Consider the following 18,906-nt stretch of genomic DNA (forward strand, 5'->3'; position numbering starts at 1 on the left):
TCCAGGTTCTGAGCTGTCAGCACAGAGCCCGACGTGGGGCTTGAACTCACAGACCGCAAGATCATGACCTGAGCAGAGGTCAGATGCTTAACCGACCGAGCCACCCAGGCGCCCCCGCATAGCATTTTCTTACAGTTAATTTTATAATGAGCCATCTCTCACCCAAAACAGAACCTTACTTGTTTCAAGGATAATTTTTATTGATGAGAAACATTTTAAGGCTATAAAAAGCTATAAAAAGGTACTTTTCTTATTTATACGACATTTTCAGGTTTGGAAGTTTTCTTCTCGAAGATTAAGTCCCCTGACCTTTTTTTTTTTTTTTTTTTTTTTAGGACAGCAGCTTATCCATCAATAAGGATCCCATCCTCTCTCGAAAACAAATCGATTGATCATGTCAAAAGATCTCAGCGGCTGGTCGTAGGGTAAAATGTGCCCTCCACCTCGAACAATTACCTTGGAGAAGAAAAGTAAAAGGTCAAAAAAAAGTTAGAGAAATGGATGTTCTACATGAAGGGAAAATTTTAGTTCAGATTAAATGTAAAGCTTACATGAAATATGGAACATATTCTATCAATCCAGGCCTTTGGGGCATGCTGATTGTCTTAGATTTGATAGCTTTCATAACAGGTACGTTAAGGTAGGATAAGGTCTACAAGTGTGTGGTTAGCTACTTTAATTTTTTTTTTTTTTACATTTTTATTTTATTTTTGAGAAACAGAGTGAGACGAAGCGTGAGCGGGGGAGGGGCAGAGAGAGAAGGAGACAGAATCTGAAGCAGGCTCCAGGCTCTGAGCAAGCAGTCAGCACAGAGCCTGATGCGGGGCCCGAACCCACAAACTGTGAGATCATGACCTGAGCCGAAGTCGGACGCTCAACCCACTGAGCCACCCAGGCGCCCCGCGGTTAGCTACTTTAACACAAAGTTGTGTTCATCTTTCACATGCATGAAGCGTGAGAATTGTCTTTCTCCTCTTGGGAGGGAGCCGTCTGCTGTCCCATGGTCGGTTATTCTTACCTGGTGAGGACTACCCCGGGGCCAGGTCGGTCCACAACCAGCTGGAGGGATGCACCCAATTCCCCCCCTTCAGTCCGCTGACCCATGTGGCCCTCACCCTGCGCTCTCTACCTGGCATCTCAGCGTTTGCCATTAATACAGGGGATATTTGGATTCTCCAAAAAATTAAAACGACAATAAATGGAAGTCTTTGACACCTGAAATGTTAAAAGGCCATCTTTTTGAGTAGCACAGAGTACTACTTTCCCCCCCACCTTTTATTGTGAAAACTATTCAAACATACAGCATATCTGAAAGAATTTCATAGACTTACCACTTAGGTTCTCTCGTTAACGCCCACGGAACTCATTTCCTCACTGTCCATCTATTAATCCATCTTATCTTTTTTGACACGTTTCAAAGTAAAATGCAGGCATCAGTACACTTCCTCCAGATTTTATGTAAAATTACCACACCCTGAAATGCACTTGTGTTTAATACGGACTCACTGAGTTTGGATGGCACGGTTACCTGTGTCACCTAACAAGATGTAGAACGCATTCTTTTTTTTTTTATGTTTTTATTTATTTTTGAGACAGAGAGAGACAGAGCGTGAGCAGGGGAGGAACAGAGAGACAAGGAGACACAGAATCTGAAGGAGGCTCCAGGCTCCGAGCTGTCAGCCCAGAGCCCACCGCGGGGCTCGAACTCACGGACCGCGAGATCGTGACCTGAGCTGAAGTCGGACGCCCAACCGACGGAGCCACCCAGGCGCCCCGATGTACAACACATTCTTAAACACCTATAGTTAAGGTGAATTCAGACCCTAGTGCTAGGTGCCATACTAATTTAAGAAAGGGGTGGGGTCAGGGTGGGGGTACTGGTCTTTGTACTCAGAAAGACTGTAGGCTCAGCAGCAAGTGCCCCAAGTAGAGGACCAGGAGAGGCCTTCATGATTCAGTACCAAAAGGGAAAGAACTGACAGTGGGTGTTGGCAGGCCTCCTGCATGGGGGAGTCATTGTAGCCTGAGATATTCTATGGCACATGTGGCAACCGGACAGCGGCCAGCAGTGGATGGAGTGAGGGATCCCATTCAGCGAGTTCTAGCTGCTAAGTCACAATCGGCAAGTAAGGACCACTTTGACGAGGCCCTTCGTAGCGTGTTTTACCTGTCTCAATAAGAAGCGAACGGAGGCAGAAAAAGAGTACAGAGATATTTCCGTAGCGCATTTATTATATTACAAATCCACCCCCAGCTCCCAGCATCTTACAACCTTGCCATGCGGCCAGGGGGTCAACATCAGTAGATGAGTTTTGCTTTGCAGCTCACAGCTAGCCCAGGTGTGCAGAGAGATGGTAGAGATCACCATTCACACCAGCCTCGGTGATGGAGTGACAAGGAGCTCTTCGGAGGCTTGCCCAAGTCACACAATCGTAACTGAGAGAACAAGCTAGAACCTGGCTTCTGATGCAGACACCAGCGTTTTTATTCAAGTCGCGGTATTTGTACAATCATTCTTCACATTTGAGCCAAACTTTGCAGCTTAGTCACAGAACACTTCACCCATCTCTCAACAGCCCTCTGAGGCAGGTAAGGGAAGCAGACCGCCATTACAGACGTGAGCTAGGACTTAACCCTCACATGCGATTGGAAACACCTGCCTCATGCAACATTCCATCAATGGCCGTTTGTCCCTTGCTCCAATGACAGTGGAGCCCATCTACCATTTGTGTTCAAGCTTGCATCTGGGAACCCAACATGTCTTGCTTCGTCACAGACTGAAAGTAAACATACGTGTGACATGAGTCCCTGTAGGTGACTCTGGAGGAAAACTTTTGCCGCCCCCACAATCCCAGGCTAGAATTCTCTCCTGTAGATTCCCATCCAAATCTCCAGCCTTGGCAGAAATCTGATGAGTGATTTTGTGCCACTTCAGCTCAGCTGAGGACACTTAAGAAAGTCATGTTTGTGACAAAACCCAGCTGCTGCTTCGACTGGAAAAGAATTTGGCAGCAATGGTCCGGAACGGTGGTATGCTGAATCCAAGAGCTAAAAGGTCAGTCTGCCTCCAGGACCAGAGCTGCAGCTAAATGGGGGGGGAGCCTTTATGGCGTGGCTTGGAGTCAGTGTGCAGGAGCAAGACTTGAGGCACAGCAAGCTGTGTGACACTGGACAAGTAATTTACCTGCTCTGAGCCTCAGTTTCCTTAACTGTACAAGAGAGAAGAAAGTATTACCTCTTGGGATAGTTGGGAATTACGTGAGAAATTAATGGAGTAATGTTCATGGAACACTTAGCACGGTGTCTGGACTGGGATGGAACTCAATAAATATTAGCCATTGTCATTATTTTTCCAATGGTCCTCCCTATTCAAAAGCCAAGATCAAAATGCTTGTATCAAACTACCCTAAAGCCTTGTATTCCTACACTAGCATCAAGAAATCTGGGTTTGAGGGGGTTGCTGAAAACAGTGGCTCTCAAACGTGACTGTGCCCCAAGATGCTTGAGCTTCTTAAGACAGATTGCTGAGCCCCAACCCCTAGACTTTCCAGCTCTGAAGGTCCAGGGCAGGGCCTGACGCTTCTAACAGTTCCAAGGTAATGCTGATGCCGTTGGTCCAAAGACTACTCTTTGAGAACCACTGTTTAGAAAACCTTTTACAATTCTGTGGCAAACCGGGCAATTCTCTATTTATATCAATAGAGAACGCAAACAGAAATTAACACCTAGTCATGATCTCATCTTAGTGTATTTCTTCCTCATCATCTGCCCTCTTGGTATTTACACACACATACACACACACACACACACACGTGCATGTGCGCACACACACACACACACACGCACGCACACACTTCCATGACCATGATAATCAAGTGGTGAAGAAGAGATTGGGTTGGGTGTTAACAATTCTTATTCTCAGTAACCTGCATGGCCCCCCAGCCCAGGACCAAATCACATCATAAACGGTGCCATGAAGATTGGAAGGAAAAACTCATTTAGGAACAAGGTCGTTTTCGCATGTCACAAAATTTTCAAAGTATATTCCCTAGCAGATTAATATAGAGCATTTTACTGATGTTAACTTCAAAAATAAATTTACGAGTGCCAGAAAAAACCCAAAAGATAAATTTTTGAGTGCCGAAAAAAATCACTCTGTTGTTTATAGCCAAGCTGCTCACCACTCACAAATCAAGGGCACAAACCACGCCACGGTTTTTAGAGGTGTGTAACAAAATGCGACAGGGCCATGATTCCATATTTAAATGCGACAAGATTAATCCCAAGGCTCCCTGGGTAGAATTGGTCTCAGCAACAGAAACTGCGTATGTTGGGTGTTTCCACACGAGAGCTGAAACCTCTAAACTCATGTACTCCAGATGTTCCAGGGGGTCACAAATGTGTCATGAATCTTAAAAGGGTTATGCAAACACTTTCAAGCTTCATTCCACTTTAATTTTTAGAGAAGGATATAATTCTCCCTGGAACCAGAAACATGGACCTGGCTGTAAAGGTTTCCCGGTTGTGCTTTTATAGGCGACAAGATATAGTGGGAAATTCACACTGGGAGTGTTGATGTGGGTGTATCAGGGGAGACTTCGTGGGAGCCTTGGAGGAGCAGGTATCTGGACAGACGATGCTGGCTGGGGTGGGGGAGGGACCACACCCAGAGGAAACCGCCCTTGCAAACACAGAGGAGTGCGAAAGTGCACAGACACCCCACAGCCCACGAGCAGTTCTGCACATGAAGGGTTAGAGGGGAAAGAGAAGGGAGAGTTGAACAAATACTAGTGAGACCATGTGATGCCCCATATGATGTGCCGCTAGGCGGGGTGGGGAAGATGGCTTGTGTGGTAAAATACACATAACATAAAATCACCGTCCTAACCATTTTTAATTTTTTTTAACACTTACTTATTATTGGGAGACAGAGCATGAGCATGGGAGGGGCAGAGAGAGAGGGAGACACAGAATCCGAAGCAGGTTCCAGGCTCTGAGCTGTCAGTACAGAGCCCGACGCAGGGCTCGGGCTCACAAACCACAAGATCATGACCTGAGCTGAGGTCTGACACCCAACCAACGGAGCCACCCAGGCGCCCCACCCTTCTAACCATTTTTAAATGGACAGTAGCATTTAGTGCATTCACAATGTTGTGCAACCGTCACCACTATCTTGTTGCAGGATGTTTTCATCACCCCAAAGGGAACCTGATATCCATTAGCTATCTCTTCCCATTCTCCTCTCCCTGCCAGCCCCTGGCAATCACTAGGCTGCCTTCTGTCTCTATGGAGTTGCCTCTTCTGGACATGTCTTAAAGGGTTTAAAGCATGGTAGTGAGTGATATGCTCAGATTTGCATTATAGAAAGATGACTTCTTGTGTATTGAGGGGGCTGATTTAGAAGGAAATGATACTGAGGCAGGGAGGCAAATTTGGAGACCAGCTGTCCAGGTGAGAGAGGATGTGGGCACACGGGAGAAATGGGGAGGAGGGGAAGGAGAAGAGGAATGTCGGGCTGGAACCAACAAAATCAGTGACTAATCAGACATAAAGGTAAAGTGAAAGCATCCCCCAGCACATACACACATCGCCCCATTTCAGGCTTCTGTCCCAGCTTTGCAAGGGAAGATGCTATTAACCAAGAAAGAAGAAAAAGAGGTGAGTTTGGGAAGCAAGCAATGTGGGATAGATTTATAAATCTCTTTTTTCACTACAGGACGATGCAAACCTGGAAGAGAATCTTGCTTATTATGGTTTCTGATTTATACTAGAGTTGTTTTATTATTTTTACCTTATTTCATATTTACAAAATCTTAACCTTTTCGTTTGCAGACCATAACCATGAGCAGAAATGGAATAAATAGGCCCTGAAAGAAAAAAATATACTAAAAACAAAAGGTACTTGGGAATGAGAATAAAAAAACAAGCCACAGCTTGTTATCAAACCAACAACGATAACCCTTCCCCTAAAAAAAAGAAAAAAAAAAAAAAGCAGAGGTCAAAGTTAAGAGCTGCTCCCAAAACACTCCGGGAAAACTTGAGATTTACCAGTGTACATGTCTAGTGTAGCAATGGATTATTGAACACAACGGGGAAAGGTGCTTTAGCTGACCGAAATGTAGCCATCACAATGGAATACATCCTTGTACCCAGTACATAGCTTTGATGCTATTGACAGTTCCCTAAGGGCCTCCTAGATATACCATCTCACTTAATCAGTTACAACAATATCACAATTTAGGATTTCCACTTAAAAAAAAATTTTTTAATGTTTATTTATTCTTGAGGTGGAAGGAAGGAGCAGAGAGAAGGAGAAGACACAGAATCCAAAGCAGGGTCCAGGCTCCAAGCTGTCAGCACAGAGCCCGACACGGGGCTCAAACCCACAAGCCGTGAAATCATGACCTGAGCCGAAGTCAGATGCTTAACCGACTGAGCCACCCAGGCGCCCCAAGATGTCCACTCTTGACCATGATGCAATAGCATGTGTCAAACCAACCCCACCCCACAAGAACACCAAAAGCCGAATTAAAAAGAAACGAACGCTGGGGCGCCTGGGTGGCTCAGTCGGTTAAGTGTCCGACTTCAGCTCAGGTCATGATCTCACAGTTCGTGGATTCAAGCCCCGCGTCGGGCTCTGTGCTGACAGCTCAGAGCCTGGAGCCTGTCTTCGGATTCTGTGTCTCCCTCTCTGTCTCTGTCCCTCCCGTTGTTTCTCTCTCTCTTAAAAATAAATAAAACATTAAAAAAAAAGTTAAAAAAAAAACAAAACAAAAACGCTGTTTGAAAAGTATCAGAAAGCAACGAGGGCTTGAGAGGCCAAGACCATGGAGAAAAGAGAATCGCAGAGAAGTGAACCTAACATTTTGTGCTGCTTTTCTCTCTGAGAAACTCACCAATGCCTTAGCTTCTTCTCTTGCCAAGAAGCCAAAAAAAAAAAAAAAAAAAGTGACAGATAAAAGGATGAAAAGCGAAGCAAGGCTTAGGGTGTCTGGGAGACCAAAAAATAGAAAGAAAGAAAACCCCAAAGAAACAAAAGATGCGATTTGAAATTGCAGGCTTGTCATGGAGGTGAACATCACAGGCTTTCTGTTAGACCCATCAAAGACAAGGTTAGTCCTCCAAAACCTGAACTCTAGCACCCACTCACCATGTGAGCCCCTGACTGAAGCCAGATGATCCGCCCCTATACTAACTGGCTTTCAGAAAAAAAAAAAAAAAAAAAAAAAGCCTTTTTTGAAGAAAGATAACATCATTTTTCATACATTTTGTCCAGCATTCAAGAAAACGTAGTAGGAATGCCAAAAGATAAGATCAAAGGTCCAGAGACCAAGGGAAAAAGCAGACAACAGAAAGAGACCACAGGGATCCAGATACTGGAGCTGTCAGGGATAGATTTTAAAATAACCATGACCAAATTATTTAAGAAGTTATGGAAAACACGGAGAAAAGAAAAAAAAAAAGACACGAGATGACAAAATATTTAACTGTGTTTAACTGGAGTCCTGGAATAAGAAGAGAAGGAAGGAACAGTACAAAAGAAATAGTAAAGTTTAGAGACCGTGAGTAAAAAACTCTCCAAAATTGGCAAAAGTCAACACGCCACAGCTTTGAGGAGCTCTATGAAACTACGTGGGAAAAATCCAAAGAAAACTGACCACATCTGGGCACACAACGGTAAACTGTTAACACCAAAGACAGAGAGAAAATCTTAAAAGTTGCCAGAAAAAGAAATCGCACTTTCAATAACTTCAAAGAAACAAGAAAGCTGACTAGTTAACGGAAACAATGGGAGCTAGAAGACTGTGAAATCCTATCTTTCAAGTTAGAAAAGAAAACAGCTACAACCTAGAATGTCCATGTAAATGACCGCATACAGATATTTTCAAGGAAAGAAGAAACTGGAGAAAGGTCTTGCCGGCAGGTGTGTAAAGAAAGGTTTGAAGATTGTTCTTCAGACAGAAGGGTAATAGTCCCTAATGGAAACATGCAAACACGGAGGAGAATGAAAAGCAACTGAGAATCTACATGTGTACCTAAAAATAAATGGATGGCAATAATAATAACGTCTTGTGGAGTACAAACCACATAGACGTTAAAAACAAAACAAAACAAAAAAGACAACAGTTGCACAAAAGGTGGCACAGAGTTAAGGTATTTTCAGGTATTTGCATATCTGGCAAATGATAAATGCACTGATTCAAAGCCAACTTTCTGTTTGTTTATTTATTTATTTATTTATTTATTTATTATTTATTTTAATGTTTTATTTATTTTTATTTTTTTTTAATTTTTTTTTCAACGTTTATTTATTTTTGGGACAGAGAGAGATAGAGCATGAACGGGGGAGGGGCAGAGAGAGGGAGACACAGAATCGGAAACAGGCTCCAGGCTCTGAGCCATCAGCCCAGAGCCCGACGCGGGGCTCGAACTCACGGACCGCAAGATCGTGACCTGGCTGAAGTTGGACGCTTAACCGACTGCGCCACCCAGGCGCCCCTGTTTTATTTATTTTTGAGAGAGAGAGAGACAGAGCGTGAACAGGGAAGGGGCAGAGAGAGAGGGAGACACAGACTTTGAAGCAGGCTCCAGGCTCTGAGCTGTCAGCACAGAGCCCGATGCAGGGCTCAACTCACAAACCGCGAGATCATGATCTGAGCCGAAGTCGGACACTTAACTGACTAAGCCCCTTTTTTATTATTTTTTTAAAATTTAAATCCAAGTTAGTTAACATCCACTGTAATAATTGTCTCAGGAATAGAATTTAGTAAACACCCAGTGCTCATCTCCAAAGTGCCCTCATTAATACCCATCACCTATCTAGCCCATCACACTACCCAGCTCCCCTCCAGCAACCCTCAGTTTGTTCTCTGTATTTAAGAGTCTCTTATGGTTTGCCTCCATCTCTGTTTTTATCTTATTTTTCCTTCCCTTCCCCTATGTTCATCTGGTTTGTTTTTGAAAGACCACATGTGAGTGAAATCATATGATATCAAAGTCAACTTTCTTAAATCCGCACGTGTGTTGTAATCTCTAAGGACATGGTCAAAGGATGGATAATATCCCTACATTTATTGCAGCATTATCTACAATAGCCAAGTGATGGAAATAGCTCAAGTGTCCATCGACAGACGAATGGATAAAGAAGATGTGGTATATATATGCAATGGAATATTACTCAGCCATGAAGAAAGAATGAAATTTTGCCATTTGCAATGACATGGAGGGAGCTAGAGACTATAATGTTAAAGTAAAATAAGTTAGAGAAAGACAAATACCATACGATTTCACTCATATATGGAATTTAGGAAACAAAACATATGAACAAAGAAAAAAGAGAGAGAGAGAGAGAAACCAAGAAAGAGACTCTTAACTATAGAAAACAAACTGATGGTAACAGAGGGGACATGGGTGGGGGGATGGGTGAAATAGGTGAAAGGGATTAAAAGTACACTTCTCATGATGAGCTCTGAGTGATGGATAGAATTGTTGAATCATTATATTGTACACCTGAAGCTAATATAATATTATACGTTAACTATACTAGAATTAAAATTTAAAAATTAACACAAAATAAAATTAAAGGAGAGATGATAAAACAATGTATTATTAACAAGGTAATAGTGGTTTTTAAAAAAAGACATTTTGTCTCCAAAGGAAAAGACAAGATAGAAGGATGAGAATAAATGGCAGAGACCTTTCTGTGTAACATGAAAAACAGACTCCTGACAATCAGGGAGCCTTTAAATGAGAAGAAATCTGGTGATCAAGTCATACCCCCCCATCTTTTTAGAGAGGCACAAAATGAATGCCTCAGAGATGAAGGCCCTTCAATCACATCTCTTAGCCTAATCTCACCAGATCAAATCAGTTAGATGTTTCAATGTGCTATGAATGTCTCTGATTAAAAAAAAAAAAAAGTCATGAAAATTCTCTTTAAATCAGCTCCAAGAATTTCTATGTTAATTTCAGCAATGTTGGTATGAATGACTAAGGTTAGAACCTTCTCCCCCTTGATCATTTTTGTCAGTGGAAAACTAAAGCACAGGACCGTGTCGTAGGAAGCAATTCGGCTTAGTGGTCAAAAGCATGAACTCAGGATTCGGCAGATCTGGATTTGAGTCCAGCCCCTTGACTTTGGCACAGGGACTTAACTGCTTCAGTTTTCTCATCTGTAAAAATGAAGGTAAAAATTAGGGTGACCGGTTGTCCCAGTCTGCCCCGACCGGAGGGATTCCTGGGAATATGGGATCTTCAAACTGTTAAAGTTGGAAAAGGGTCAGGCAAACTAGGATAGTTTCTTACTCTAAGAATATCTAACTTTTTGTACGGATTCAAAGAGATGCGTATTAAACATTGCACAGCACTCAGTTGGTAAATACATAGTAAGCTTGTACCGTGTGCCGTACAGACATATATCAACACTCAAGCAATGGTCATCAGACTATTATCTCCTTTTTTATCGTCAGAGGAGTATGTTTTCCCTTTAAGAGTGGAGTAAGATCAGAAGTTACAACACTAATAAATATAAAATGTAGTACTATACTTGTTCAGAAGAATTATATTGTTCAGGAGGGAGAAAAATTCTCTTCCAGGCTTTCTTTATTTCCATGCTATGAATCCTTCCTTCCCACGGGAAAGGTCCCAATTAAAGTAAGAAAGCAGATTGAATGTGAGCTCAAACTTCTGTCAATATGCTTGACTTAACTGTCTAGAGTGAATTTTATCCCTTAAACCTGCCAACATCATGATCCGTCCCATCCTTTCCTTCCACCCCCTTTTACCACTTGCAATGCCAAACACCCTCTTCTCCCCACATAGAAATGTCAAGCAAGCAAGACCTCACTTGTCTTAGCAGAATGGCAAAAAGCCATTCTGTCTGTTTTTATCCCCTTTGAAGAACTCACTTTACAACCTAGGATTTGATGCAGTTAAAAAAAGCAATCGAAACTTCACTTCCTCCATGTCCAGTTTTATATGTGAAATCCACAAGAGGGTAAAGAGCACAAAATCCAGTTCATTAATTACTCGTACTCAATATCTAGCTTTATGATCTGTTTGTAGTTTTCTTTGGGAGGAGAGAAGGGGGGAGCCAGGGAGCAGAGGGCAGACGTTACGGCAGCAAATGCTCTCTGCTGGGGGTGTATCGAGTACGTAGAGCCCGACTTGCTGCCTTCTGGGGAACAGGGAGACAAGAGCCAGCCAGCCCGCTAAAGGTTGACCTCCTACAAACATCAGTGCAGGGAGGCTCTAGCATTGTGTGCTGGAGCTCTGGCACTGGCTCAGGACAGCCGATTGTGTCTACTGCCGCCCAACTCCACGTTCAGTGGTATTATGTTGGTAGCCTGAAATCAACCACAGTGGAATATTTACACCGCGAAAATGGGCAAACACTACAGATCAATGTCTCCCCCCTCTCCCAAGCCAGTTTACCTTCCGACCACTAGTTCTCTGACATCTTGGCTCTCCTGGGGAAAGACGAAACATTAGAGCATTCTTTCTCTGTCCCAAAATAAATAAAAGAAATATCTACTCAAATCAATAAATTATAAGGTCTAAAACGTCTCTGAGATCTTGGCTTAGGAAATCAGATGGGCAGGGTTTCAAATATTTGCAGAAAGATAAGAAGGTCCTGCTGCCTGCTTCCAGTCCTGCCTACCCCCACTGAGTTCTGGTATAATAGGCAATAAGAGTTTCAAGACCACACCACAGCATTCATGGATGCTTCTGTTTGTAGTAGAGCCCTTGCAACACCCCAAAGCTGGTCCGTTTGGGACAACTACTGACTAGAAAGGGTACCTAGATTCCACTGTGCTCCTGACCCACAGCCTAAGGGGACCCCAGACCCAAAAATGTCCCCAGGAATTGAGGATATGGGACACGCCAATGATCACAACATTTTCATGATGTTATTGGTTGAAATAAAACAAGGCACATGGTTTTCACTAGCAAAGCAAAGACTGTCCAAGGCACAGGTAGTGCCTTTGGTCCAGTTGATGATGTGGCGGTTTCTTAACACAACTTTATTTCATTCTTGCCCTTTTCTCGGCCCCACTCCACCCTCCACCTTGTTTATTTTTTGGCTCTGTTTAACATTTCCACAAGCAATTTTGTGGATCTGGTTACACTTCATATTGAAACACAAAATGTTGCCATTTAAAAAGCAACCCCAGTTCCCTTTGTTCCTCAAATATCATTAAGTTTTAAAACCTATTCTCCATGTGTGGATAATACTTTAAACGTTAGTCTTCTTAGTATTTATTCACTTCTCATAATGAAATGGTTCTCTGTTAAATTTCAATAGATATTAAAAACCACTCAACAGCTAAGAGAAAATTATGCATCATTGCCTAGCTGTTATACCTCAGTAAATAGATTTGCTACCCAATTTATATTTTAAATAATACAATAAATTAGCTCCCTGAGTATTAACTAACTGCATATTTGGGTAGCTTAATTTAGAAGCATTCTTTTTATGCTAATCAGCCCTCTCTAATGAAATAGAACCACATGAACTAAGATGACTCTTGGCAAATAATCAGAGTAAAATTGGGAGTCGCTATTGTTTATTATTTCCTTTGTTTTCAGGAAGCAAGCTGTGTGGTTTTTTTGTTTTTCTTTTTTTTTTTTTTTAGGAAGAAAAACCCCAAACACCAAAACCTCAATTTTTTTAAAGGACAGGACATTCTAGTCAGCCACTGAGATAATGAAACTTCTCCAACTCCTCCCATACGTTTATTTCCCAGAATATTTCTCCTTTCTTCTCCTGTGTAACACAGAAAGGAAATCGTCTTCAGCTGACATGAACAGGGCATCCTTTCGTTTGAAGGGAATTGCTTTGAACCATTCATGATCTTAGCACACCTAGTCTATTTCCTAGAAGACACTTCGGTACATGCAATTGGTAAGCAACCACAGCACTCCTTGAGAATTGCATTTTACACACACACACACACACACACACACACACACAAACACGAAAGGGCGTGAATATAAGGTAGGGGGCAATTTGATTTTCATTCACTGGACATTTACTGGGTGCTGGGAACGGTGCTAAGGGGTTTGCTACAGAGATAAATGATATCGTATTCTTGTCTTCAAGGAGCTCAGTGTCAAGGAGGGGAGAAAGGCAATTAAGGAGGTAAACTGAAGAGAAACCCCAGTGAGGTACATGCACTAGAAGATGTACATAGAGATGTAGAGCAGGAGGTATTCTGGGAGAAGGAGGGCTTCCTAGAGGTCAATGTATTTATTTATTTACTTATTTATTTGTAATCTCTATGTTCGAATGGGGCTCAAACTCATGACAAGATCAAGAGTGGCATACTCTACTGACCGAGCCCCTAGAGGTAGTTCTCATCCCTGAAAGGCAAATGGGGGTTTTCTGGAGAGCCAGAGGAGCAGAAAGGGCCTTTCCATGGGGATTGCTGACTAATAAAACAGCAAGGTGGGTCTGGGGAATTATAAGGTGTTTTGTTTCGTTCTTTAGGATTCTAATGGAGAAGGAGGGAGGGTGAGAATTCAGGTGGGGGGAAGAAAGCCCAGGCCAGACTAACCTCTTTACTACTCTATGGAGAGACTTCAGGCTTTATTCTACAGGTAGCGGGGATTCCGTGAGGAGGTCTGAATAAGGGAAAACATGATCAGACTGGCATTTGGAAAAAGCACCGAGAGAGGAGTAGAGTGGAGAGAAGGACCACTCTAGCTGGAAGACCAGCTATTGTCAAAGGAAAAAAAAATTTAAACCACAACTTAAAACACAGAGTGTTCTTGAATAGCATCTTCTAAAGCCTGTGCCTTTTCTTAAAACACCACAAAGCAAACACAGTTTCGTTTTCGAATATATAAAGTAAGGGAACCATCTTTTTAAAAATGTGCCCAAAAGGCTATACGGTTTTTTTGTGTGTGTGTGTGTGTGTTATATAAAATCAGTGTCTTTCTCGTTAAATAGTTCTTTGTGGTTTCTGTGTCAAGCACTAGGACATGAATCAAGTCAGGCTGCTGACAGGGATCTATAAAGCAGATGTGGCGAATGCTAGTAATATTTACCAATTACTAGTCTTCTTAATTTTCTGGCAAGACACATAGCAAAGCAACTGGCTAAGTCACTTCACCTCCTTCTTGTCTCAGTGGGAAAGTAATGGAAGTGGGGGTATTTTTGATGTGCTGGGAAAAGATTCAGACTCTCCTCCCAATGGTCTAGGTCTTGCCTGCAAATCCATGGCGTACATTAAAATCTGTTTTTTTTTTTTAATTTATTACACTTTTTTTTAACATTTATTTGAGAATGGCTGGGACAGAGCAGGAGCGGGAGAGGGGCAGAGAGAGAAGGAGAGAAGAATCCAAAGCAGGCTCCAGGCTCTGAGCCATCAGTATGGAGCCTGACACAGGGCTTGAACTCACCAGCTGTGAGATCATGACCTGAGCCGAAGTCGGATGCTTAACCGACTGAGCCACCCAGGTGCCCACGTCTACTTTTCTCAGTTGCTTCTTATATTGAGTCACTGCTGGTGAGTTGAAGTGAAAAGGGGCTGAGGAACTTTCTAAAAAAAAAAATTTCTTATTTTTTTTTAAGCTGGATATTTTGGTAGCCAACCTTAGCCCTGGACATCCAGAGAGAAAAATGCATCTGCCTAACCAGAGCAGTGCCAAGACTTGGACACGATGTGTTCACTTCAGCCTTTCACCGTGTGTGGAAGCCTTTCCATTTGATGATAGCCAGAGAAGACGGGAAAGACAGCAAGAGAGAAAGACAAACTGAATGGCAGACGTGAGAAAGGGCATTAAGCCCCCCTTCAACCAAACAAGCCCACAGGAGAGAGGACTAAGAGGAAGTCCAAGAGTTGGTGAGAAAGTGAAATAATCATATCTCTTATACATTACTGGCAAGAATATAATCCGTTTGGAAAACAGTTTGGCGTTATCTGAGGAAGCTGGAGATGCTCAAACCCTGTGAACTCATCAGTGCCACTTCTAGGCATTATTCTTAGAAAGAAGCTCTTGCACACAGGCACAAGGACATATGTTCAAGAACGTTCACAGCAGCAATGTTTGTAGTAGCAGAAAAACTGGCAACAACCCATGTGTCCAGCAGCAGAGGAATGGATGAGTGGTATAATCATGCCGTGGAATACTATGCAGCGATGAAAAAGAAACAAAGCACAACCGAACCTATTGACATGGATGAATCTCAGAAAGCACTGAACAGCATAAGCATGTTATTGCAAAAGACATATAGAATAAGTCCTTTTATATAAAATTAAACATGAAAAGAAAAATATTGTTTATGGAGATGCATATCTGTAGTAAAACTTAATTTTTTTATAAAAGGAAAAGGATGGGGTGGGGTGGTGCCTGGGTGGCTCAGTCGGTTGAGCACCCGACTCTTGATTTCAGCTCAGGTCATGATCTCATAGTTCATGGGTTCAAACCCTGCGTCAGGCTCTGTGTTAGCATGAAGCCTGCTTGGAATTCTTGCTCCCTCTCTCTCTGCCCCTACCCTGCTTGTGCTCTCTCTCTCTCTCTCTCAAAAATAAACAAATAAGCTTTAAAAATCTAATAAAAAAGGAAACGGATGATAAAATCAAAATCCAGGATGGTGGTTTACCTCCAGAGGCAATGAGGGAAGGGAGTGGGATTGGGGAAGGTAAGTTCTTGGTAATGCTGCATTTCTTAAACTGGCTGGTAAGTACAAAGGTGTTCATTCATCATTATTTTTTTTTATCTCACACAAGTGTTATATATACTCTTTGGTTACTATTCAATTTTTAATTAAAAAAAAAGTAAAGCAAAACCACTTACAGATGCTGCCAAAGTCACAAAAAGGAATCTTTAAAAAATTTAACATGTTCTCTGTCATGCTCTTCTCATCTGTCCAACACAGACCTGATGAGATGGGCCATGTGTCTAAAACAGCAAGTGGGGAGGATATAGAGAAGCAATTAAACGGAAACCAAAGCAAAAATGGGAAGTGCCCCTCTGGCGAGCGGCTCTGAGAAGACTGGGCTGGTGCCAGAATCTAAACCTTGGGACTCTGGTTGCCGCAGAAGAAAATAAATATTAGGAACAAAAATAAACACCCACATACTCCAGGCAGGACAGCAGAAGAGCAGAAAGGAGGCCAGATAATTGGAGGTTTTGTTTTGCTAGACATTTTCTCCCCCTTTAAATCTACATTCCTACAGTCCCCTGCTTCCCTGGTTCCATATGTTAGAGGCTCAGTACAAATGGCACAGGAGAAAGACAAAAACAAAAAGGCTGGACGCTTCATTTCTTGTCAACAGGGATGTTTCAGATTATTGTTGAACTAGAAGGGACTCAATGCTTTAGAAACATCTCGTTACTCAGTGTATTTTTATTTATTATTATTAGACTGCCATGTGGCAAAATGTGGACTATGTCCCCAGCCCCTGTATTTCTTCTACCTCTCACCGAAATTGTTGAGTAAAGTTACAACAGGATACAGCTGCTGTAGTTTCAAGCCTTTCTGATCAATAACATTTAGTTGAGCCTTTAAAACATAGTATCTATTTAGGACCCTATTAGACTGGGAAGAGAGCTTCTTGCCCTGTGAAAACAGATTAACGCTAGGAGAGGCAGTAGGAATATTTATTCCATGCTTACTAGGTGCCAGGTAAGTGTCAAGTGATATATGAAATATATATGAAATATATTCAATATAGTCAAGTGAGATATATACATATATATATTTCTACACACACACATAGATACACACATTATCTCATTGAATCCTAGCAACTAATCTTTTCATGAGAGAGAGAGAGAGAGATTAATGTTATCCCCACTTCATTGATGAAGAACCTCTTGGAGAGGTTAAGTAACTTGCCCAAGGTCACACAGATAGTAAGTGGTGGAACAGGGTCTAGAACTGTATCCAATCTTTTAATCTCTGCACTATGTCACTTGAGTATGGCGATAGCAGTAGTTAGAATTGCCAAGGTCATGAACTCGAAATACACTTCAAGACTACTTGAGAGCTAAACTCATAACTCATAACTCACTCTCCAAAGGTGGTCTATGGTTGGGGGTGGGGAGGATCTAGAAATTATTCAATAATTCAAGTAGTCTAATGCATGGATTCTTAGTCATTTTGTGTCATGTGTCCATGGGTCTATTGTGGCCTATGGACACTTCTCTGAATAATGTTTTAAAATACATTTTATATGGGTGGCTCAGTCGGTCGAGCATCCGACTTTGGCCCAGGTCATGATCTCACAGTTTGTGAGTTCAAGCCCCGCATCGAGCTTTGTGCTGACAGCTCAGAGACTGGAGCCTGCTTCAAATTCTGTGTCTCCCTCTCTCTCTGCTCCTCCCCTGCTCATGCTCTGTCTCTCTCTCTCTCTCCTTCAAAAATAAATAAAAACATTAAAAAATGTTTAAAAGACATTTTACATATATGTACATATATAACAGATTACAAATGAACCCATTATATTGAAATTAACAAAGTAGTAAAAAATAAATTTGCGATATAGCATTATGTGTACTTCCATATGAACACATTCAACAAGAGCGACTAGTGGGTCTGGTAACTACCGTAATTAAAAAAAAAATTTTTTAACATTTATTCATTATTTGAGAGAGAGAGAGACAGCATGAGCAGGGGAGGGGCAGGGAGATAAAGAGAGGAGATGCAGAATCTGAAGCAGGCTCAAGGTTCTGAGCTGTCAGCACAGAGCCCAACATGGGGCTCGAACTCATGAACCATGAGATCATGACCTGAGCCAAAGTCAGACACTAAACCGACTGAGCCACCGGGGCGCCCCCAATAACCACTGTTAATTTTAAAGTAGTAGTGATGTTGATAAATGTTGTTTCAAGGTATTTGAAACAGTATGTGTATTTGATATGAAAGTATTTCTGCTTTCTATTGGTGACAGAGTCAAAGGTACTGCTAAGGCCTCTGCGGTTTGTTGCCTACATTCATAATGGGAGGAAATGCTAAATTTCGTAATTCATAATGGAAGGAAATGCTATTTAAGTTTGAAGTCAGTGAACATAAAATGCATTTTTTCCCCTTCTAAGTTCACTGACCCTTTGAATACTAACCACAGATGCTTGCCCTAGGTTAAGAACTCTTACTAAAGAACTGAACGATCACCTAATAAAAATGTTACGTCTACTCCTGATTAAGCTTCAGTTGAAATCATTGCATTTTTATTTTTGCTTTGACATGACGTTAATTGTGTCTAATCATCATAGTATTTTACCAATGATTAATATCCAGAAATAAATTCAAGATGCCTGGTGGACACCCATCTTTGCCGAGAATCGATCTGGATGACGTTTACAGCAGTTGATCTGGTTGTCTCATTTTTGATAAGTAGCAAAGACACGGTAGTATCTAAAGACTTTGCACAGAAGACCATGGCATTTCAGTACAGCACAGAAGTCTGCTGGGAAAAGGAAGCTAATGTTTTGAGTAAATAACAGAGGCTTCCTACGAGTCCAAATTACTAATGGTCTATCAGTATTTTGAGAGAACAAAGACCACTTGTGAAATCTACAATGCACAGCAGGGACTGAGGTCTAAAATTTAGCTTAAGGTTTTGTCTCAGGATTTCAGAGAATCAGAGCCCCACAAGTAGACACTGTTGGCTATAGGACACTTTTCTAAAAAGTGAGGTTTCATATCAATGGCTGGTTTGTTAAGAATGAAAACTATGTTCTCAGGTTTCTGGTTGACCTGTGTAAGGAAGTAAAATCGGTCAGGATTTAGAGCAGCCTGTAGGCATCAGAATGGAACTTTATCCAAACATAAGCCACATGGGGATCCTGCAAGAGGAGGACATTTGGGCATCAGTAGAAGGACAAAAGACATCACAATTTAGGGTTCCCCCAAACAGGATGCATTAGAATTCTCTAACAAGCTTATATACTGATTCT

General features: G+C 42.0%; 1 protein-coding gene across 1 annotated transcript in view; it reads right to left on the reverse strand.

The window, feature by feature from the left end:
- Nucleotides 1-348: 348 nt before the first annotated feature.
- Nucleotides 349-18,906, reverse strand: part of CPVL (carboxypeptidase vitellogenic like) — a 114,035-nt gene continuing 95,477 nt past the window's right edge. Inside the window, exon 12 of the mRNA XM_030295166.1 lies at nucleotides 349-456. Within this exon, the coding sequence (XP_030151026.1) occupies nucleotides 352-456 (105 nt within the window). The 3' untranslated portion in view covers nucleotides 349-351. The remainder of the gene's footprint in view (nucleotides 457-18,906) is intronic.

The sequence above is a fragment of the Lynx canadensis genome, chromosome A2 (assembly GCF_007474595.2).
Source record: "Lynx canadensis isolate LIC74 chromosome A2, mLynCan4.pri.v2, whole genome shotgun sequence".
In the NCBI taxonomy this organism is placed as follows: domain Eukaryota; kingdom Metazoa; phylum Chordata; class Mammalia; order Carnivora; family Felidae; genus Lynx; species Lynx canadensis.